Here is a 24855-nt window from a genome sequence, read left to right on the forward strand (position 1 = left end):
TTGGGACCTCTGGATCGATCCACGGATCGATCCAGAAGCTCTCTGTTCGCTGGGACAGGTCTGGATCGATCCACTGATCGATCCAGAGCCTGGATCGATCCACGGATCGATCCAGCACTTGGTTTTTGTCCAAAACCAAGTCCCAAATATCCCAAACCAACATCCGGTCAACCTTGACCTGTTGGTATGTCATGCCTAGCATCTAGTCACTCCCTTGACCTGCTAGGACTCCCTTACCAAGTGTCCGGTCAATCCCTTTGACCCACTTGGACTTTTCTCTGTGCCAAGTATCCAGTCAATCCCTTTGACCTACTTGGACTTTTCTTTCATGCCAAGTATCCAGTCAATCCTTTGACCTACTTGGACTTCCCAGCACCAGATGTCCGATCATCCTTGATCCATCTGGATTTTCCCTTGCCTGGCTTCACTCACCAGGGCTTTCACCTAGCTTCACTCACTAGGGTTTTCCATCTGCCTAGCTTCACTCACTAGGACTTTCACCTGGCTTCACTCACCAGGATTTCCATCTGCCTAGCTTCACTCACTAGGACTTTCACCTGGCTTCACTCACCAGGATTTCCATCTGCCTAGCTTCACTCACTAGGACTTCCTTCTGCCTGGCTTCACTCACCAGGACTTTTCACCTAGCTTCACTCACTAGGGTTTTCCATTTTGCCTAACATCCCAGTTAGGACTTCCAAGTCAAGTATCCAGTCAACCTTGACCTACTTGACTCTTCTTCAATCAATATCTTATTGTCAAAACATCTAAACCCAAACCAAGACTCAGCTTGGTTACCCAGGTCAACCTTGACCTGAGGGATATTGCACCAACAATCTCCCCCTTTTTGATGTTTGACAATACCACAATAACACTTACAATCCCATATGTAAGTTAGGCTAATCCCATAGCCTCCTTCTTCATGCCACTAGGTAATGAAAGCATAAATTAAGCTCTTCATTCTCCCCCTAAGAGGGCAAACTCCCTCTAGGTAATGAAAGCCTAACTTACTCCCTTTCATGAGTCCTTTCATTCTCCCCCTATGACCTTCCCATAGGTAATGAAGGACTAAGCTTAACCATACATTCTCCCCCTATTGGCACACATCAACCCATCGTTGGACACACATCAACCTATGCTCCAATTCTGGGCACACTTCAACAAATCCATTTGTTGAAGACTCTCCCCCTGAAGAGTTGCTCATCGTTGTTCACAACATCACTCGTTGTGATCAACACGATAATGAAGGTCCCATACCCTTCATTTATCCTTAACTTCTCCCTCAATGTAGACAACTACCCAACCTTGAGCATTATCTACTACTTGAGTGTCCACTTGAAATAATGAGGATATCCACTCCCCATTTCTCCCCATTTCAAGTGTAAATGCTCAACCTTGAGCAAGTTTACAACAGAAGGTTAACCACCTTCCAAGGTTCATGAAAAATAACTTTCATGTCTTTAAAGAGTCCCTCCCGCTAAAGACATGGTGGTAACTTCTGTCATTGCACCAACAATGACTTGGTATCCCTAAAACATTAGGAAACCCAAATTTGGAAGTTTTGAGGTTCAAATATTCAAAATTTGAAACAACCTCAACCTAAACTTCTACTTAGTCTTCGTTAACCAATCCATCCTTGTTTTCAACATGAAAACACCCTTTGTATGTATACAAATGTATTTAAGGGGTTTGGAATGGTTACCTAGACTCAAAGAGGTTCAAAGATGCTGAAATCAGGCCTTCCCAGCCAAAATCAGCAACTTGGATCGATTGGAGTTGGGTTCCAATCGATTGAACCTTTCTGAATCGATCCACGGATCGATTCAGACTCCCTGGATCGATCGGCTGATCGATCCTGCGAGCTTCTGCTCGCGGGAATTGCCATTTGAATCGATCCATGGATCGATTCATGGAACTCCAATCGATCCATGGATCGATCGGAGCTCTGATAGTTGCTGAAATTCCATTTCAGTCAACTTCAGAAACCCCTAGAAAATTCTACAAAAATTCAAAAATTATGAAATTTCGTGTAGACATTATTTAGGGCATACTTAATCATGGAAAAATAGTTTTCTATGAAAATACATCATATTTTCAAAGATTGACACAAACTTGAAAACTTGCAAAAACTTTAGTGTTTTTCTTCAAGTTTGTGTCTAACTATTCAATGGTGATTACTATCAAAAGATAGCCTTCACCAAGGTTTTCCAAAAACATTTTAAAAACATTTTCAAAACCAATATCCCATCATGTTCCTTGGGCATAATGCACATGACTTGTACATTAGCTTTCCCAATGATGGGAAAACACATAACTATGTGTTGATGAATTTAAAACTCAAAGGAATGCACTAAATCAACATCTTGAGCTTTGTTCATCATCCTAACATCTCACTTGTATATAATATGCACTAAAACACATACAAGTCACCTTAGAGGTCTTTGTGAGATGTAAAATTTGGTTTTGCCCTATTCTAGGGATCATGCATATCTATCTAGGCATTTTAGAAATGTTAGACATCCACCTAGGATGTCACTTGTCAATAAGTGTCGTTAAATGCCATTCGTCCTTAATTACAAGGAATTAAACTTAATGCATGATTATGTTATGGCATACATCAAAATAAAATAGCTTTCAAAAGAAAGATTTCTATAACTACATGATGTATGTATGGCATGACATGGTATTTTTGTATTTTTCATGATAAGTCATGAATGCAAAATCCAAATAAGATAAAATATGATGTCATGGCATATTATGAGCAAACAATCATGGCATGGTTTAGCATAAATAAAATATACCTAGATTACCTATCTAAGTATCATTAATCTTAGCTAATCCTAAAACTTAAACCCTAGATTGCCCTAAAGTGCTTCAAGAAAATGCCAAAGCCTAAGTTTGCATTTCTTATTCCCTTGATTAATTTATGCCAATTAAAATAAACATGTCCTCAAATGTTGGCATATTCCATTTTTCCTCAAGAGTAGCACTTTTAAATTTAAGGCCCGGATTGCCTTAAATTGCCTAAGAACATACCACAAACCCAACTTGATAGTTCTTATTAATTTTCCAATATGTGCCATTTAAGATAAAATCAATACTTCTCCAATTTGACACATTTACTCTTTCAAGGAGTAATCAATAATTCCATTTCATTTTCAAAGGTTAACTAAAACCTTGAAAATGCTCCTTGAGTGTCAATTTCCTCAAAGTTGGGTTAACTACCCTTCTAATCGGAGTTGACACTCTCTAACCCATCTATGGGGTAGAGAAGATGCTCCTAGGAACCCAACATCTATTGGTGCTCCTTGGATGCTCTAGGTACTCACTAGGGATAACTTCCCTAGATACCTTTCTAGTGACCTTGTTGGGCTTCTTAGAAGCCTTGGTCACATTTTCTAGGTCAACTCTAGGGATAACCTCCCTTGTGACCTTGTTTGTGACTTTCTTAGACTTCTTAGAAGTCTTAGTCACATTTATTGCAAAAATACTCTTAGGGATGACTTCCCTAGTATTTTTGGCTTGACCACTAGACCTAGGGTTTGTTCCATAACTATATGGAACTCTATGGTAAGAGGGCACATCCTTCTTAGCCTTTGGTTTGTATCCCAAACCTCTATGGCCATTAGATGACCTTTGTGCTCCTAGACCTAGGTTATGCTCATTTTGCCCTAATAGGATATTTTCCATCCTTTTTAGGGTCTTTTCCATTTTATCAAGTCTTGACCTCAAGACTTGATTTTCTCTCACTAAGTCCTTAGTATTTGACCCATGAGCATTTTTGTTTCTAGGCTTGTATCTAAAATCCTTAGAGTTTACGCCTAGATTTTTACCTACAATCCTAGCCTTAGGTGTAGTAGTTTTAGCATGAAAAGCTATATGTTTTTCTTTAACACTATCATGCTTTCTATTTTCATGATAAATAGCATTAAAATGATATAAATTTGAACTATCATGCTTTTTACCATAATGTAGAGGAGTAGGCTCAATAAATGTTACCTTCTTCTTTACCTTAGAGGCTCCCCCTTGACTAGAGCTTCCTCCATGAGCCTTGACCATCTTCTTCCCCTTGGGGCATTGACTTCGGTAATGCCCTTTTTGTTGACACAAGAAGCACACAATGTGCTCCTTGCTCTTCTTTGTCCCGGGGGTGGTCTCCTTGGGCTTCTCCTTGCCCTTTTGTGCCACTTGGCCCTTCTTCTTGGCCAAGTTGGGACACTTGCTCTTATAGTGCCCATGTTCCCTACACTCAAAACATATTATATGATTTTTATTTTTAATTGAAACATTTATACCTTCTTGTATAGGGATGGCACTTGCTCCTCCATTTGATATTTCTTGAATTTCGGAGGTGGCACCATCTTCTTCTTCTTCACTTGACCCGGATGTAGAAGCTTCTCCTTCTTCTTGATCCGGCGTCACCAAGGATTGCTCCCCCTCAATCCTAGAGGTGGAGGCTTCATCATCTTGAATATGAAACAAGGAGTATGCTCCCTCCTTGTTCCCTTCGTTGCATTCCCTTGAGGATGAAGCTTCTTGGATCTCCTCTTCTTCGGAGGTTGAGCATCTCTCAACCTCGGAGTCCTCCTCTTGGTCTTGATCCAATGAGTCGCCCTCTTTGGATTCTCCTTGATTTGATACAGTGGAGGGGATCTCATGAATTTTTGCCAATTTGCTCCAAAACTCCTTGGCATCTTCAAACTTTCCAATTTGTTCCAAGATGTTGCTTGGCAATAAATTGACCAAAAGCTTGGTCACTTTGTCATTGGCCTCACATCTTTGGATTTGGTTTTTGCTCCACTTGCTCCTTTTGAGTACTTTGCCCTTGGAATTTGTGGGAGCTTCAAAACCTTCCATGAGAGCAAACCATTGCTCTATCTCCATCATAAGAAAATTTTCGATTCTTGATTTCCAAGAATCGAAGCTTGTAGATGAATATGGTGGAGCCACCCTTGTGTCAAATCCAAGTCCATCTTGGAATTGCATCTTGAAGTTGAGCTTGATAAAATCTTGAACTTGAAGAATTTGCTCCAACTTCTTCACCCTCTAGCTTTTCTTGTTATGCTTGACCCTTCCGGCGATGATTCCGGTGAAGAGCGGCCTCGCTCTGATACCACTTGTTAGGACCAAAAGTAGCTAGAGGGGGGGGGGTGAATAGCTCGTCGCGCTTCGCTCTTGCTCAGCGTTGCTTGTTCCTTCAAAGATGCGCAGCGGAAAATACAGAAACAAACACACAACGCTAACACGGTTGGTTTTACTTGGTATCCACCTCACAAGAGGTGACTAATCCAAGGATCCACACCAACACACACACCCTCCACTAAATAAAACTCTCCTTTGTGGTAACTACCAAGGGCGGAGAAGCCCTACAATACTCAATACAAGAAGAGAGGGAAAGGATACAAGAAATACAAGCTTACAAGCTTACAATGAGTACAAAACCCTAACCCTAGCTTCTCTTCTTGCCTTTGATCCGCCTCTTGACTTGGAGAGCTTCCAAGATCCTTCAAGAACTGGCGATCTGAGCTTTGTGAGCACTGTGGAGGAGTAGGCGAGAGCTCTGGAGTGAATCGGTGGAGTTCTTTCGCAGCCATTGAACGCCTGCAGCTATAAACGACGCCAACGGTCGGATCCCGATCGATTCGAATGTTCCCAATCGATCGGGGAGGCTTTGGATCGATCCACGGATCGATCCAGAGCGCCTCTGTGCTCTGGAAACGCGCCTGGATCGATCCACGGATCGATCCAGCGCTTATCGCGCGAAGCAGCCGCGTCCCAATCGATCCACTGATCGATTGGGACATCTGGATCGATCCACGGATCGATCCAGAAGCTCTCTGTTCGCTGGGACAGGTCTGGATCGATCCAGAGCCTGGATCGATCCACGGATCGATCCAACACTTGGTTTTTGTCCAAAACCAAGTCCCAAATATCCCAAACCAACATCCGGTCAACCTTGACCTGTTGGTATGTCATGCCTAGCATCTAGTCACTCCCTTGACCTGCTAGGACTCCCTTACCAAGTGTCCGGTCAATCCCTTTGACCCACTTGAACTTTTCTCTGTGCCAAGTATCCAGTCAATCCCTTTGACCTACTTGGACTTTTCTTTCATGCCAAGTATCCAGTCAATCCTTTGACCTACTTGGACTTCCCAGCACCAGATGTCTGATCATCCTTGATCCATCTGGATTTTCCCTTACCTGGCTTCACTCACCAGGGCTTTCACCTAGCTTCACTCACTAGGGTTTTCCATCTGCCTAGCTTCACTCACTAGGACTTTCACCTGGCTTCACTCACCAGGATTTCCATCTGCCTAGCTTCACTCACTAGGACTTTCACCTGACTTCACTCACCAGGATTTCCATCTGCCTAGCTTCACTCACTAGGACTTCCTTCTGCCTGGCTTCACTCACCAGGACTTTTCACCTAGCTTCACTCACTAGGGTTTTCCATTTTGCCTAACATCCCAGTTAGGACTTCCAAGTCAAGTATCCAGTCAACCTTGACCTACTTGACTCTTCTTCAATCAATATCTTATTGTCAAAACATCTAAACCCAAACTAAGACTCAGCTTGGTTACCCAGGTCAACCTTGACCTGAGGGATATTGCACCAACATTATAAGCAAGACCTACAAATTAAATTAAACAACAAATAACATATTTGTTGTATTCCATTCGAATTAGTAAATTATTTCCTTCTTAATCTTATAGTAAGGAAACAAAGATTCTTCAAAGATTCTTTATGTTAATACTTACAAATCTGATCCTAATTTTGTAAGTTTATTTTGCATGCTTAATGATTTTCATTCCCTTTTGTTTTACATTGGCAAGAGAGGTGGTGATTTATGGATTGATGGAATGGACAGTGGATACTTAATTTGGTTGGTTGATGAATTTCCCTATGACAAGTGGTATTGCACTGGCCCTTGTTTCAGTGTTTATTAGGCTAAGTGGGTTGGATTATGGGCTAGATACAATATGTTTTGTCAACTAGAGGTGGCGTGTGTGGTTGGGAGGGGAGTTATGATGCTCACTTTAGCTGCATATCAGGATGAGAGTCGAAACATCCATATTGTAGCTAACTTTAGCGCACCTGTGCTACAGGCTTCTATTTATATGATGTCGTGTTGGTTATTAGTTTATTTTAGTTAAACTTGGAAGTTGAAATACATAAATCTGTGCCTTTTCTCTAAAGGCCTTAGTTGCCCTTCTATTTTCAGTATGATTTCTCTGTGTTATATTTGAAAAGTTCAAGCTGTCCGGTACATCTAATATAGCAGATAATTCATTATTAATGTTGCTCAGACAATTTGGTCCTTAGCTGGTTCTTGATCTTGTTAGTAATATACCATTCCTATTCATCCATCAGTTTGGGATTGCTTGTCTCTTATGTCAAATTCACACCGTTGCAATTCACACCGTTCTTTTATTACTAGCTCAAGTGCTTTAAAACTTATGCTTGATTATAATTTAAAATATGAGGATTAGCTTTAGAATATGCTTGATTATAATTTAAAACTCATGTTGTTTATAATTTGTTCAAACAATACTTGTGTAGATTGTCAAAACATTCAAGGTGCATCAAATAACCAAATAGATGAAGCTTCAAAGCAGCAACACAATAATATACAAGGTATTAGATATAAAAATATATGAAACTTAAGAATTTTTTATTTCAAAATATTATGTTTTGATATAGTTTGGTATAATGGTTATTTCATGCTTTATTTATCGTATATAACTTGTCTTTGATAGGAATTACCCTTAAAAGTAAAAATAATGGAAAACCTCATTTTCAACTTCAAGATGAGGCAAATACTCAACCACAGATTTTAATTGGCAATTACACAACTCGAAACTAAAAAAAAAGAGGTAACATCTTATTTTATACATTAACAATCTATTATTTTCTTTTGTATAACTCTTATTTGACTTTTTATTTTATTTGCTATACACTTTATTCAAGTCTATCATGCAAAGGAAATTGAGAACTTAGTAACTAGCGGAAAAGGTCAGAACTCTCTTGTTTATGATTTAAAACTCAAGTTGTTTATAATTTGTTCAAACAATACTTGTTCAAATCAGCAATACAATGATGTACAAGGTATTAGATATAAAAATATTTTATTTGAATACTATGAATCAAATTACTAGAAATATTGATTTGCATCAATATTTTTATACAGTTTTACCCTTCTGCATCGTTTGTATCAATCTTTTTACACAGTTTTACCCTTCTGCATCAATCTTTTATTACTAGCTCATGTGTTTTAAAATCTCAAAGTGTTTTTTAATGTCTCATCTCTAATCCGTGCTTTTATTACTAGCTCAAGTGCTTTAAAATTTATAAGTGTTTTTTAATGTCCCATCCCTAATCTGTGCTTTTTTTTTCTTTTTTGCTCATTTTAATCAATATTGTACTATTCATTAGCTATTATGAGGCTTACTTATTTTAACATAACTTACAATTTTCAATATGAGGATTAACTTCAGAATATGCTTGATTATAATTTAAAACTCAAGTTGTTTATAATTTGTTCAAACAATACTTGTACAGACTGTCAAAACATTCTAGGTGCATCAAATAACCAAATAAATGAAGATTCAAATTAGAAAGACATTGAGTTACAAGCTTCAAATCATATTGTTGAAAATAATTTTATGGATGAAGAATTTGATCAAGGTAAATGTAATAAATTATTTTACTATATTTATTCAACCATTTATTTCTCTTTTTTTTATATGTAGACAGAGAAAGTGAATCTCCTGATGCTAAGAAGAAAATTAGAGGCTCTACATTTATGAAAGACATTTGGGGTTGACCGAGTACGCTGCCACTTATTAAGATCTAATGTGATGGTATGGGGCGTCCTATAGGATCCATCACGAGTTGAATTATTCCATGCTTGCTTCACTCATGCTAATGGAAGCCCCTCAGGCAACATTGTGGCAGAAAAATTGGCAAGTTACATTATAAACTTCAATTATATTACTTTCAAAGATATTTGTTTTCATCATGGCTATGTATAAATTATGACTTTTGATTTTTTGGTAAAGGCTGCAATGAAAGAACTAGAAAATCAACTTCCTGAAGATGAGGATGATCAAGTTGGTCAAAATGACATATTTGCTTAAATCATTGAACCAAATAGACCAGGCCGAGTACGTATGTTTGGTGATGGTGTTAACCCATCTGATTTATGGGGAGAAGTTCCAAGCCGTAGTACATGTAACAGAATAGTGATGGAGCAAAAGACAAAGTAAGAAAAAATGGATGAACAAGTTAGAAAGCAAGGCCAACACATTGCAATGTTAGAATCAAAGATTTGCAATCAATCAAACCAAAACCTTTATTCAAATTAAAACAGTATACAACACACAACATCATCTAGTAGTCCATTACTTTCTAATCCAGTTAGTTTATCTTTAAAGGTAAAGTCTTTATCTAGTTTTATTACTTTATTATTATGAGTTAGTACTTTGTTGATTCGGCATGGTCTTGGGTTTAAGAATATAAGTTAGAAGCGTAAATGGTTTTTTGTTGTTTATTTTGATATTATTTATTATTTGATGAGCCATAATGAGTTGGAGTTTACTTTCTTGTAAGCTACTGATGTGGTTTGTGTGAGATTATAATTATCTTGAGTTAGCCATTTATTAATTTCTTGTAAGCTATGTTTTTGTGTGAGATTTTTTAGGTCTTGTTCATTTTCTGCAAAAATTTCATTCTACTGCCAATTCACTTGTATTGATAAGTTAGAGTTTGCTTTCTTGTAAGCTATATATTATTTGTGTGAAATTAAATTATCTTGAGTTAGTTAGCTATTGATTTCGTGTATGTGTATTGCTGCTTATTGTGAGAAGTTGAGAATTCAGTTAGATTGAGTAATATCGTATAATCTTATTTAGCATAATTGTTGTTGCTGATGGTATATCATATTTGTTTTCATCATAATCTTCTCTTTTTTGCATTGTTAGATTGGATGTTCTGTCTCGATAAAAAGTCTATTTGGTTCGATGAAAATTGTGGCAAAAGGAGTTGTTCGTAGTATGGATCCAAATACTGAAGTTGGAAGATAGGTGTTGGGACCAAATTGGTGTGAAATACAAGTTCTAGTTGTCCTAGAATGGGAAGAAAGTTTGATTAGGTCATATGATCTTTTACAAAAGTTTGAGGATGTACTTGGAGGAATGATAGCTTGACCTTGTCATCTGGTATAATGTGCAATTTTTTAATTAACTACTATTTATTGTATATGTTCATCATGTTATGACACTTTTTAAAATCAATATCAATTATATTTGTAGTTGACGGTTAATGAAGAAGACTTCTACTAGGTGCATTTGGAGTTTTGTGGCACAATAGTAAGGTAAATGTTAGTGTCTTTTAAAACCAATTATATTTGATGATGTGGAGCTTTCCTGGCTTATCATTTGATTAATATTCACAAGTTCGAATTAAATTTAAATTTCTTTAGTTTATGTTTTTTTTAAGTTTATTTTTTTTACACAAATATATGAATTTTTATTGTAGGTGACAAGAATATTGGATTTGTTTAAGATGTGATGGTTGAAGAATGAAGATGCACCACAAGTTTGGTTATGTTTTGCTTTAAGAGATTTAATTTTTTATTAGTTCTTAAACTAAATACATTGGGTACATTTGTAATTGATATATAGATATTTTTTGATGTGACAAATTTATTAGCCTTATGGATTGGAAAATTAATGACAATTATTGATTAGCACTTTAATTTCTATTTTAAAACTTTTTATGTGTATTTATGATAATATGTTATATGCGTGAATATTATGTCATGAAAATATTGAAAATGGATGACATATTTCATAATATATGTCATTTTTATTATCACAATAGAATATCAAATCCATTAGAGACTTTTCAAAAAATTATCATAAATAACAATTAATGATAATTTTTAATGTCCTTATAGACTAATATAGAAGACATTCGTAAGTGTCATTACAAATTACATAATGAAGCATTTTAAATTAACCTTATAAACTATCATTAAGGACATTTTTTATTGTCACTATAAATAAAATACAAAACATTTATAGTTGTCCTGTTAAATGATTTTAAAGGACATATAAATTTGTCATCATTACTATAATAACAAGGCAGGCATAAATGTCATTACAGATTTTATAGTGACATTTTTTTTGTCACTATAATAATTATTTATGACATTAATGGTGTGATTATTTTTATGCTATAGTGACATTAGGAAATGCCATGAGACTTTAGACGACATCACTATAGAGGACATTTTGACTTAATGTCACTATATCAAAAGTGTCAGTATAAGTAGTATATGATGACACTTTTAAATGCCATTAAAAGCATATATTCTTGTAGTGTTTATCTGTGTCTGTATTGATGATATTCCAGTTTTCTCGAAAACTAAACAGGAACATTACGCTCATTTACATATTTTTTTTAAATTTATTTGAACAACATGGTCTTATCATTTCTAGAAAGAAAATAAAATTAGTATAAACACATATAGAATTCTTAGGAGCTGAAATAAGGCAAGGACAAATAACATTATAACCTCATATCTCTGCAAAAATCCTTATTTTTTCTGATAAAATGGAAGATACTAAGACTTTACGAGCGTTTTTAGGTCTACTAAACTATGTGAGACCTTACCTTAAGGATATAGGAAAAATTAGTAGACTTTTATACAATAAGACATCTTTGACAGGATAAAAATATTTTAATCAGCAAGATATAACCTTAGTACAACAGATTAAACATTAAGTTAAAACTATTTCAAAACTAACCTTACTTCTGGATTCTGACTACTTAGTTATTAAAATAGACGGATGTAAAATCGGTTGGGGAGGCATTCTCTATCAAAAAATATCTAAATATAAACTTAAAGCAGTTGAAAACTTATGTAGGTATGCCTCTGGAAAATACCAAGAAAAAGGACATTTAATATCACTCGATTACGAAATCTTAGCAGTAATCTATTGTTTAGAGGCTTTTAGATTATTTATCTGTAACAAACAAGAAATCACTATTAGAGCAGATTGTGAAGCCATTGTAAAATATAGTCAGTAGACAAAACACATTAGGAAAGACCTCGGTACTAAGCGTTGGCTCAAATTTACAGATACTATAATTAACAAAGGCTTAAGAATACAATTGAAGCACATAAAAGAGTTAATAACTCATTAGCTGATACATTATCTAGACTATTGCATAAACTATTTGTGATTAACTTTGGTGACTCTTTATAGGATTATGGACAGACCAAGAAAGGTTTGTACTTTCTCTATCAAAACTGTGTTGTTTGGTAATCAAGATTTACAACTATTTAGACAACCTAATGTTAATGAGGTCGGTGATTATCAAGCAGAACTAGAAGATTACCCATCCGACCTAGACTTTGATTGGGAAACTCCTCCCTCTTTTGCTAATCAACTCAAACATTGGCATGCCTTTGTCCAAGGAACACATTGGGGCTGAGACAAAATTAAAGACTCAGACAATTATTATTTTATGGTAGGAGAATCTTTCACCGAGAAAATTTACTGATCAAAGGAAATGGGTACTAGATTTTTTCCATTCAACTTTACTACTCAGCATACTACTTTGTTTCATCATTATCAAAAGAAGATAGAATATGTAACAAACAGCTAGCAAGTTCAGTACTTTCATCCAGAGCCTATCGGGCTACCCTAGCCAGGCACAGAGCACCAACCCAAGCGTCAAGCTCACAAGCTCTATCTTTGAATTCCACAGGAGAACAAAATATAGATAACATAATCGACCTCTAAAAATTCAACTCACTCTATAGTAACTCCACTCAACTAAATAGTACCTCCTATCCTAAGCTATCCTCCTTATCTGCCACCCGCCTTCCATTCCTAAAAGTTAAAAGCAGAAACTCCTCTTTTTTCTGCCACCAGTCCTCCTTTACCTCCTCCTTTTTTGTCACTTGTCTTCCATTCCGAAACAAAGGCCCTCTATTATCTCCTCACCTGTTTGCCATTCCAGCAAGCCCTCTCTTTTCTTGATGTTTTCCTTCTCTTGCAAGAAAACTTTTCTTCTCTCTGAAGTAACTTCTCCCCTCTTCTACTTCCAAGGACATGAAGCAATCACTTCTCTCCTTTGCTCAAGTGTTCTCCTAGTGATAGTTCTTTAAGTTTTTAGTATAAGAGCAGTATGTAAGATTTCTATAAATTATCCTGTCTATAAAATTATCCTATATGTTATCTACCTATGTAAGATTTCTATAAATTATTCTGTCTATAAAATTATCATGTATATTAGCTATTATCTACCACTAGTTCTATGTAAAAAGCAGTCTGTAAGATTTTTGTATCTTGCACTAGTTCTATCTATGTAAGATTACTAGTCTGTATACAAGTGCGTACTACTTCTTAAGATGAGTCTGTCTAGTTATTAGTCTTTTTTCTTATTTACCTTTAAGGTCTTCTTCAGTCATTTTCTAAGTAACATGATGGTGAACGGTAATTGTAAAAGATAAGTAGGCTAAGGTAAGATCTGTGCTAGCTTAGAAAGGACGACAATGAAATAGTCATATTCTTACATAGCCGGGACATTGACCTTCTTGTAGATCTTTTACAAGTGAAGCTCACTAGAAGACATTAGAAAGAAGTAAGGAAGCTGAAACAAGCCCTAGACCTAGTACATAAAAAAAAGTATAAACATTACTGACTATATATTCTTGTTATTACCTACTCTATTTACTGCTTTTGCTACTTTATTTTGCTACTACTGTTACTATTTACTATTACTTTTTAGCTGATCTTCATGGATTTTTACTGCCGAGTGTATATCTATCTATATATATATCTTAAAGATTAGCGGGTTGGGGGGTCTAACTCGCCCCGAACCTGTCGGGTTTTGAGTGGGTTCGGGGTGGGGCAAGTTGAAAAAGTAGGCAGGGTGGATCCGAGTTCGGATTCATTTTTTCTGACAAGATAAGTGTTGGGATTGGCCAAACCTGGTCCGAAACTGCCCTGTTGTCATCCCTACCTCTTCCCTTAAGTTTCACCATATCCAAAAGTTTAGATATTATCTAAATTATTTTGAATGAAAATATCTTTAATATATTTGTTCAATTTTTTTTCATATCACTTTCTCTCTTTCTGTTATCTCTCATCATACTTTCTCTTTCCTCATTCTCTCTCATCATATTTTTCTTTTCTCAATCTCTCTCATCACACTTTATCTATCTTTTTTTTTCATTACGCATTCTTTTCCATCACATACTTTCTTTCATCACACTTTCTCTCTCTCCACTCTCTCTCATCATATTTTCTCTTTTTATTGCCCCCGCGGGCTGGATCAACCGGTTAAGGCATGACATCCTTGCACAATGAGTAGTAGGGTCGAAGGTCCACGGACGCGCACTGGATGAATAATCTGGGCCGGCTGTGTTAAATTCCGGAGACACCACGCTTTACCCGGGCCAGCATTCACCGCTGATTTACCTCCTCCTAGGATTCCTGTGGGGCCAGGCCTAGGGGGCCGCTGGGCGGCGGGACCCGCCTTTTGCACAATATTTTCTCTCTTTATTCTCTTTCATCACACTTTCTTTCTCATCATTATCTTTCATTACGCTTTCTCTTTCATCACATGTTCTTTCTCATTCCGCTTTCGCTTTCATCATTCTCTCTCATCACACTTTCTCTCTCCTTTATCATACTCTTTCTTTTCATTTTTTTTCATTACACTTTTTCTCTCTTCATTCTGTCTCCCATCATATTTTCTCTGTCATAATATTTTTTCTCTCCTTATTCTCTTTCATCTCACTTTTTCTCTCCTTAATCTCTACTATCATACTTACTCTCTCTCCATTTTCTTTTATTATACATTCTCTATCTTTTTCTCTCTCATATTTTTTTCCTTATATTTAACTTTCTTTCACATCTATTTTTTTTTCTTATTTTCCTATTAGAATAAAAAAAATAATTTATTCTAATAAAAAAATCTAATTAATCAAATATTATTTTTAAAAAGATATCTATAATTATAGAATTCTCATTTCATAATATTATTATTTTTATTCTCATTTCTTAATACATGCTCATTTTGATTCTTAAAAAACGAATCAAATGCCACCTAAATATTCCCGATGTTGATCCGCATCATCACGTACATATGCTAGATTTAATTAGTGAGATAACGACAATTACATCCTGCTGCTGCATTCATTTTCCTGAGTGAAATGAATAAATAAATTAAAAATAAAAAATAAACAATTATATATTTTTTAAAAAATAGTTTAATTCACTATGAATTAAGTTCATTGAAGCCCACCGTGAAATTTACTCGACGCCAAGTGTGTTGAATTCATTACTCTGACGTGACACTCGGATCCCTGCAGCCTTTGCCTTTGCCTTTCTTGGAATCTTCGTCCCCAACAACACCTTTACCGTGTCGGCAGATCAGTAAAAAAAAAACATTTCTCATTATTATTATTTTAACTACAAAATAATATTCACTGTGCATGGTTCATGCATCGATTCTCCTCCCGTATTTTTGGTTTGCAATATTATACCTTTTATCTCTTTTCCAGATGATATTAAATATTTTACCTTTCTTGTACACTAGTTGTTAATGAATGAGAGGTGTGAGGCACCCGCATTAATCTGCTGATTATATATTAACACAGTATCTAATTCAGTATCTTTCACCTCAAGAACAATCCAAAGATCATGTCTATATATTGAACATTAACGAGGACATTTCTATGTTTGTGCTCTTAATATATATAGTTTGTTATGATCTAATTGGAATCCGATCAGTAAACTGCTGATGAATGTGTCGGTGAGAGCATCTAATCGTCAAATCAGGTCAACAATCTCTTTCTCCTTTTCTTTTCCTGCTTTTGGCTGGACTAGTTTTGTTCTCTCTGTATATAAATTCAGGAGAAGACATCAAATGCAGACACAGAGACGAGCTGTTCTTCACAGATTTTACTAAAAAAAAGTTTTAATTTTCAGCAATATATATCGCTGACACAACACGTGTACTGTTGATGATCAGTACAGTAAATTAAACCCCCGTTACTAATTTACCACGCTGGATTACCAAATCTAAGTATAAATCTACTACAGCTCGTCAAAACTTGTTCTTTTTAGGAAGATTCGGAGATTTAGTCGTAGCCGATGATTGTAGATATTGTTAGTGATTAAAGTTAAGTTGTTAGTTGTCCTTCTAAAGCTTTACTGCTTCGTCTACTCCTCTAAAGTAAACCACGCCGTCCCCAGCAAAACAACTTGATTCTTTCTCACCTAATGGTGGCCATCAAAAGTGATGGTGTCATATAATGTTGTTGTTGTTGCTGCAGATCCATTGAGTTCAATAATTTATTGCGCACTTCTCATTTTCTAATGCTTCGGTTGTCTCGGAGCATGCTTGCAGTTTCTATAAATCATGGGTTGTTTCTGCCTCGTTAACCCATCGTTGTCCTCAGTGGTGCCATCTTCCAGCCTCATGCTCTTTGTTTGCTTCTCCTCCTACTCCTCGTCCTTGATTTCTTAGGCCTTAGGGGAAGCTCGGCTTTCTCTTCTGCTATAGATTCAGGTGCTCAATTCAATGATTCACATGGGGAGGAGGCATCTTTAAATGAGGTGGAGTATTATTGCTCTCCATGTTTGGTTCTTGCTCCTCCTCCTCTTGGTGCTTGCGATTGAGGGGAGAAATTAAAAGAGATGATTAGAGAAATACTGTCATGTTCGCTGGATTTTTGTTTTATAGCATGTGGATTAGTGTGTTTCGTCCTTTTACATGTGAAATACCGGCATTTACTTGTGTTGTGCAGGATTGTAAGACGTTTGGCATATGAACACCAAGTGATCGACGGAATTTGTCAGAGACTAAATGGATACACCTCGCATCAGTAGTCGATTTTCGGCTGGTTCTACCAGGCAGAGGCATTGTCGTAGGTAATTGATTTGAGAAAAAAATACATGCATCGGCTTTCCTTTTTGGTGCACAATTTGATGGGAAAAAGGATGACGGGGGATGAATTGTTTAGTGTTTTGAGTTTGTAAGGTTTTCTTTCTCGTTCTTCTTCTTTTTGATGTTGCAAAGAGGAAGTCCTCAATGAAATTGCACAGTGGGACAGCAATAATAGAATTAAATCTGTAGGATCTTCTGTAGTGAAAGCTTGGTTCAGTCATGAACTTCAATGGAGCACTGATGTTACTTTTTTACAAAGTCTTTGTTGCATATGATTGTTGCTAGTATATCTGGTTGACTTAAATGAGAAAGTTTGTGGATAGCGTCAAATCGATACTTTCAACCTTTGGCCTTCTGATGTGGTTTACAAGAGTTACTTGATCCATACTTTGATGTTGCTTCCATACATCACTAAGTTCCTGAACATCTGAATTCTACTGTTAAGTTGTTGATTGGAATTCTTGAAAGTTACTTGATCCATACTTTGATGTTGCTTCCACACATACTTTGATGTTGATTGTATCTTCTCTGTCTCTATCATCTCTTCTGGATTAACATTGCCCTTAATTCACTCTAGCTCATCTTCTGTCTGGTTTAGTCCTTAACTCATTGGAGTGATATTTATGGTTACTCGTACATTGTGACAATAACTTGTTTGTTTCTGTTATACATCATTCTAATTCCCTGGCAGTGATCGTAAGCGTTTGTCGATAAAATGGTTTTACTTAGCATTCATTCTTCTGCAACAAAATCAACTATATATGTGCTGAAGTATGCAGAAATGTTTGCACTCTGTACTTTTGTTCTGTAACTTTTAGCATTTATGGTCTCTTTCTGAATTTGGAACCTCTATATTGATTCTTCCTCTAACGGCTAAATCTTCTTGCTGTAATCGGTGCCAAATTTCAGTGTATCTGGAGTGGGAGAAGATGTGTTAAATTTATCACCGCGTCTTTCATATCACAATTCTGTAAGTCCAATCAAAGCTATTCTCTTTAGTCTTTGTCCAATCAAAGCGAAATTAATGAGGACAATTGATTATCATGCAGGATGCTCGGTTTGGAACAAGACTCGATTATGGAAAATCTTTTAGCTTCCAAGATGTGGCATCAAGTAGAACGTCCACTGCATCTACTGGTTCTGGAGTTACTTCAGTTAGCAAGGTTGGTCGTCTTTTCTCATCGAAAAGAGGTCTGGATGATTGTATACGTTTCTGCTCCACCATTTGATTGTTGATTGACATTGATAAGCATGCCATGCAGTCTGCAGCCGAATTGGCTAGAGAAATCTCCACTCTTGAGCTGGAAGTAATACAATTGGAAAGGCACCTGCTTTCGCTATATCGAACTGCATTTGACCAATATCTATTTGGTTCCCCTATTTCCGCGCACTACGACTGCAAACCGAATACACAATCCAATGCTGGAAGTGTAGGTCAATATGCTGAACTTTGGAAACAATATGAAACAAATAATGCTGCCAAACTAGAAGTTCTGTTTGACAAAGACTGCCAAACTAAATCTCTCAAGAAGATTGAGGAAGTTCCCTTCAACTTTGGCCGTAAAGAGCAATCTCATGTATGTTTATCTTTTTGTTAGTTTCATGCTAATGATGCAATTCTTTATATAAGTTTCATCACAGTACAATTCATTTCAACTTTTTACAATCTTTGAAATGTTAGTATCACTCGTTACCATCATATATATGAATTAAAAAATACGCGTTTGTTTTCATTGCTTCAACTCACATTATGCATTCCAATGTACTCTAACATGGGATACCTTATTTATATTTGGTATCGTATGCAATTTGAGTTCTTCGTTTATAAATGTGATGTATTTCTTGTTTTTATGTATAAAAAATGTTTTATTTCTAAGTTCTCGGGCAAGTTTAAGTTCTTTGTCATCTTGTTTTGTCTTTGTGAGCAAGTAGGCTATGCATATTCGGTTCTCATGTATGATAAATTATGCAGTCACATTCGGAAGATCCATAACATTGCTCTGATTCATGTTGCATTGCAGGATTCAGCGTGTTACGTCTCAGGTCACCGCAGTCTCGCAGATCATCTTGGTACATCAGTTATGGATCATGTGCCTGAGATTTCTTGTAAACTTTCTGAAGAAATCCTGAGATGCATTTCTGCTATTTATTGTAAACTTGCAAGTCCAGCATTTCACAATATCGATCTACTGGATTCACCTACACCTTCAGTATCATCTTCAAGCACACTTTCTACAAGGGATCCAGGTGATAATTGGAGTCCTAGATTCCGTTGTGAAGCTACAGAAAGGAACACCAGATATGGGTCTTACAAAGATAAAAAGAGTCCGTATAGTAGTATGATAGAAATTCCCCGAATACGCATCAACGGTGAAAGATTTAAGTATGCATCCCACAAGCTGAATATTTTCAGGTAATTAGTCACCTCGAACAACATCAAAAGCAATGTACAAAAAGAAGTAACATGACAGAACAACATTCCTACCTGCTTAATTTCACTCCATTTCTCTTAGGTCGCTGATTCGGCGTCTTGAAACTATAGACCCCAAAAAGATGACACACGAAGAGCAGCTCGCATTTTGGATCAACATCCACAATGCACTAGTAATGCATGTATGTATACTACCTTCACTTGGGATAGGCTAAGTATTTGTTTCATGTGGTGATTGTTTCGAAATAATTCGTTTCGTATAACAGGCTCTTCTAGCATATGGCCTTCGGGAGAATAACATAAAAGGCACTTACTCAATACTCAAGGTGCGCATCATGCTTTTTCTTATGACTGTGGTTTCTAGTGGATGAACTTCTAAATCTCTGAAAAAATAAATGCATCTCAGGCAGCTTACAATATTGGTGGGCATTCTGTAAATGCATTTATCATTCAAAGTTCTATTCTTGGATGTCAACTCCATCGACCATCTTTGGTATATCTTCATCTTTCTTCACTTTTTTTCTTCTCAAGTTATTCAATATCAAGATAGCGTATATTTTGCCGTCTGGTTGGCACGATAGTAACATCTGTCAAATATCCTCTGTTAGTAGAAATGATGAATAAATGCATATCTTTTCAAGAGGAATTAAGACTCGTTAAACAATACCAACTTATCTAAATCAAACAATGAGGTATGAACTGATTGACTTAACTACGTTCGGTTCGGTCGTATATCTTGTTGCTACTTATGAAATGATGATGAGGACAACAAGAATGCTTACTAAACTAGTCCTGGTGGTTCTAAATTCTAATTATAGAATTTTATTTAGTCCTCTTTTAACTAAACTGTTAGTTAATTTCACAAATGTCTGCAAATCAAGATTAAACATCTGCATTAGTTAAATTTTCTGACATTTTCCGAACTATTTTTATGCCAATGGAAATCATCACTTCGAATCTACTATGAATGTTAAATCATTAACTCGAATAGATGCTGAGAAGCTACTTTAGATGTGATAAGAGAGTATCATTGATGATCAAACTGAAGATTAATAACATCAGTGTTTTTGTTTAAGATCCACTTGATGTAGGATGACTTTAATTCTCACAAAAATTTACTATATTCGTGTCAAGCTTTATCCTTACAAGTACTTCCTAATGTATCCCTGCAGTACTTATCGAAAATTTTCTCTGCAAAGCTACCATCAGCGAAAGACAAACACCCATATGCACTCGACCGAGTGGAGCCACTTGTTCACTTTGCGATTTGTTCCGGGTCATCCTCAGACCCTGCTGTAAGAATCTCACTTATCTAATTTCAACATGAGCTAGATCATTCTTTTTCGCTAAATCGGCTGTACACCATTTTTCACAGCTTCGCGCATATAGTGCCAAGGCGATACACCAAGATCTAGAGATCGCGAGAGCTGAATTCATTCAAGCGAACGTTAGTGTCATGAAAGAGACTAAGATCATGCTGCCGAAGATCTTGCATTACTACGCGAAAGATGCATGTATAGAGCTCCTAGACCTTCTCAAGATGATCTGCAGGCATGTTTCTGATCCTAACAGGAAGGCCATCCAAGCATGCTGCAGAAGGAAGCCTGACAAGTTCGTCGAGTGGTCGTCATTCAAGTCGTCATTCAGATACATTGTGCATACGGATTTAGCTAAATACTAAGAGTTGAAAAGGCAAGCAAGCTGTGTAGTAGTGTTTCGATCATAGAAGAAATTCAAATAATGTATTTGTGCATGTGGTGTTCTTGTAAGTTTTTCCCTCCATAAACTGCTGCAAAGTTGTGTGAGAAAGTCGATTGTTTCAAAGTCAGTTTTTTTACCTTCTTTTTCTTGATGGTTTAGAATAGGTTGCAATATTTGATTCATCTGCCAAATTATCAAATTTGAACCGAACTCAAAATATGTTTGATAATTTTTTTAGTCGAATTTATACCCATAATATTTTATTTAATTATTCATAAGTCGTTGGTAAGTAAGCTGAATTCGAATTAAAGTTTTATTATTTTTACATAATTTTAATTTAACTATGTATATTCGAATTAAGGTTTAAATAATTTAATTAAATTTGAGCTCGAATTTTATTTTGAATAATGCGAGAGTGAATAATTCATATTTTCAAGGTTCGAATCAAATTTGAATATCATACATATGTTTTGAACTCGAACTAAAACATATGAATATTTTCATATATTATTATGCTAGATTTATAAAAAATCCAAAGAAGATGCTCTCCCTTACGTTCAAGCAGTAGTGATGTAAATGTTGAATATGTGTGAATGGAAAAGAGGTGGAAGAGGATAGAAGTTCTATTGTGAATGAGATTTTAGTCTCATATTGGGAGTTTCATAGTATGTTGGTTAGTTTATATTGATTCACATACCGCATTAAGGATGTAGCAATCAGGTGTCACTTAATTCGCCGAACCACCAGTGCTTGGTGGAAATCGCGGTCAACCGTTGTATCCTGGGAAATATGCGATCCTAGTAAGCCTCGAAGCACAGCCGGAGGTGGGTGAATTTGTTTCAAGGAAACTACGACTCTCACAGGCCGCCTTGGTCCTTTTTTCTGTTCGGGCTCCTCTGCTCCTTTAGTCGCTTGGCCTGTCTGCTTCTCTCGATCGGCCACTTGCCTGATCAACCTCTTCGCTCGCCCGCTCGACAACTTTACCCGACTGACTCAACTTGACCGATCGGCTACTTTGCTCGGCCATCCACTCGCTTGCAAGCTCGCTCGGATACATTGCTCGACTGGCCTACAGCTCAACTGACCTAAATCTCGCTCGGGCTTCTCGGACAGACACCCTCTCGGATGTTATGATCGTCCAATTGACAATAAGACGTAGGGACACCAGAGTTAGGGACAGATGATCCGAATGCCAACATGTGGATTGACCTTCCGAGTATTTTTATGTGTGTTCTGTCTGTTGGTTCCTTTTTAAGATTGGTCGATGATAATAAAAATATCATTCTAAATGATACTTTTGAACCATATGCTTGATAGTGAGCCAGTGAGTCCCCGGAGTCATGGTGCCGTGGTAGGACATCCAGGTTGTCTCCCAGGCACCCGCGCGCGGTTCGAACCCCAGCTACGGCGTATTTGCAGGAATTTTTCCTCCAAATGGAGGGTGTAATCAAAGGATGTCGGGCTTCTGGGCTAGCCGGCGCCGCATGCGCTTCCCGATTTACCCTGGTGGCCGATGGGAAACTTCCGTGGGACCGGGTCGATCACCTCCAGAGATAGTCAATGAGGCTAACTGGGATTATCATTTTTTTTTATAGTGAGTCAGTGAGGTGTCTCCGTGCCAACTTATTCCTTCTCGAGGTTGGCCGATGATAAAAAATAATATCATCCCGAATGATCCCTTTAAATGAGTTCGTTTGTAATTTTTTTTAATATCCAAGAATAATGGTATAATAACATAACACATTATCAGTGTTTTAGGTATTTAAGGATTGAATTCAAATCTTATTGAATTAATAGATAAATTGTTCTTAATAGATGATTGACCTAAGAATGTTCGGTTGATTGTCTGTTCACTATAATTGTTTCTCAACTTACCCTAGTAGATGGTGGTAAATATTCATGGGGTCAGACCGGTCACCCTGAGGATTAGTCGGTTTAAGCTAGAGACCTGATGCTAATTATAAAAAAAAAAAAAAATTATACCCTTTAGGCAGGGTATCATGGTTAGACCCTCTAAAGCTATCTGAAGTTCGAGATTCAGTCGTGATGTACCGTAAGAGATTTTTCTCTCAATAGATAACGGGTCCGGGAATGTTGATTGTCAAGATGAGTTTCCATATGTACTTTCTTGATTTACCCATATGGTTGATGAAATTTTTTTATAGAACTGGATTGATCATTTCATAATTAAGTAAGTTGAAAGTTTGAATACATGTATCAAAAAAAAAAAAATAAAAAAAATAAAGAAATAAAAATTTTTATGTCACGATTGGATTCTCAAATATAATACATTAAGGATATTTTCGTCTATTGGAATGATTGCAACGAGACGTTTGTACTTTGAGATTTATCTAGTTAACCGTAAGTTATAGTATCAAATTGATCACCGATTAATCAGTTTAGAGCATGTTATTTAAAAAAAAGTAAATTTATATTAGGGAGTTTCTATAAATATTTATTTAGGAAAGAATCCAATTCAATATATTATTACTATCCTGTCTGAAGGCAAGACGTAAAGCTGGAAAGTTAAGGGAGTGACAGTTCCGTTCATTGGATGAAGATCTTATTCTTTTCTATAAAATAAAATTAAAATTAAGGAAGGAGTCTTTGATGTTAGTACTCTGACGTTCAAGTTAAAAATAAAAGAAGAAGAGAGTGAAAATATTAAAGACAGTGATTCAACTTACCTTTCTTCATACCTGACATACTCTTTTATATCATTCTCAGTGATTCTACGTCTTTCCTTGTTTAATGATATTAATTACCAATCAAAGATATTTTTATTTTAGCTTCTTCTCATTTAATGTCAGATGAAATGTTCTCCTTTGTTTTCTCTTTCTCTTATTAATTATTTACCGACTATCTTTTCCTTTTTTTATTATTTTATTGATTCATTATGTGTACAATACCAATGTCATACCTCGAGCCGGATGGGTGACTCACTTGGCTCGAGGTCCTGGCCTGCTCACCTTGCTCCCCTGTCGACCACGTTAATCAGACACTGATTTACTCAGATGACCGATCGAACAATGATCCCTCCGATCAGTCGAGGAACTGCTTTCAGCTCGGGTGCGGCCGAGTCTTACTTAAATCTTGTCATTGACCGTCTTGACTTTGATTTATATCGTCGCAATTAACTCGTGTCAAGTAGACTCATTCTTATCGCATCATCAATTATAATTTTTTTATAAGTTTTTTTTGGATGGATATTCCTATCTAATCCGCCCTCCATCATCTTAATTGGAGTTTTTTTTTTTCATCCGCCAGGATGGCGGGGCTGGCCGTCCCACGAATTTTTATGGGTCGGCATGCCCCGTTACTGGCCAATCCGACAGTGTATCGGTCGTAACTTATGATTAAGTCAAATTGCAATCCAATTCAATATAAAAAATAAACTAACAAAAACTGTAACCTGTTAACTGCCAATCCAAACCCGTGTTTCTTCATTTTCTTCACGCCGTTTACTGCTTTCACAGTTTTGACTCTTCCTTTACGTCTTCCCCACGCTCTCCATGCTGTTTCCAAATCTCATCCAAAGTCAACGCCCTTCTCCCTAATCCGCATTGTTAACGTGGGAAAATAACGACCGACAACAACCCTCTCAACTGATAATAACAAAGAAGATTTTCATTTTTTTTTCAAAAGAAAGAAAAGATAAAATTTTGATATTAATATTTTTTGTTTTTATTATTAAAATGCTCTCTCCCTAAAAAGAAAGTCTAACAGTAATTCAGAAGAAGCATTTTGGAAAA

General features: G+C 36.4%; 1 protein-coding gene across 3 annotated transcripts; it reads left to right on the forward strand.

Annotated features, from left to right (window-relative positions):
* The first annotated feature begins 16237 nt into the window (after window positions 1-16237).
* Window positions 16238-21239, forward strand: LOC121969382. Of its 3 annotated transcripts, none has more exons than XM_042519464.1 (11): window positions 16238-16743; window positions 16832-16955; window positions 17881-17941; window positions 18021-18134; window positions 18234-18548; window positions 18993-19384; window positions 19485-19584; window positions 19669-19728; window positions 19809-19895; window positions 20602-20697; window positions 20778-21239. In XM_042519464.1, exons 2-11 carry the CDS (start codon window positions 16891-16893, stop codon window positions 21081-21083), a joined length of 1596 nt encoding a protein of 531 aa, XP_042375398.1. In that variant the 5' UTR covers window positions 16238-16743; window positions 16832-16890; the 3' UTR covers window positions 21084-21239. The 3 variants fall into 3 exon arrangements, with proteins under 3 accessions (XP_042375398.1, XP_042375396.1, XP_042375397.1); XM_042519462.1 differs by having other exon boundaries at window positions 16247-16743; window positions 20575-20697; XM_042519463.1 differs by having other exon boundaries at window positions 16248-16640; window positions 20575-20697.
* The last annotated feature ends 3616 nt before the right edge of the window (window positions 21240-24855 follow it).

The sequence above is a fragment of the Zingiber officinale genome, chromosome 4A (genome assembly GCF_018446385.1).
Source record: "Zingiber officinale cultivar Zhangliang chromosome 4A, Zo_v1.1, whole genome shotgun sequence".
Classification (NCBI taxonomy): domain Eukaryota; kingdom Viridiplantae; phylum Streptophyta; class Magnoliopsida; order Zingiberales; family Zingiberaceae; genus Zingiber; species Zingiber officinale.

Coding starts and splice junctions, on each gene's coding strand:
- LOC121969382 (XM_042519462.1), top strand. CDS start 16,891: ATGGATACACCTCGCATCAGTAGTCGATTTTCGGCTGGTTCTACCAGG. Junction 17,942..18,020: donor GTCTTTCATATCACAATTCT/GTAAGTCCAATC, acceptor ATTATCATGCAG/GATGCTCGGTTTGGAACAAG. Junction 19,385..19,484: donor CACAAGCTGAATATTTTCAG/GTAATTAGTCAC, acceptor CATTTCTCTTAG/GTCGCTGATTCGGCGTCTTG.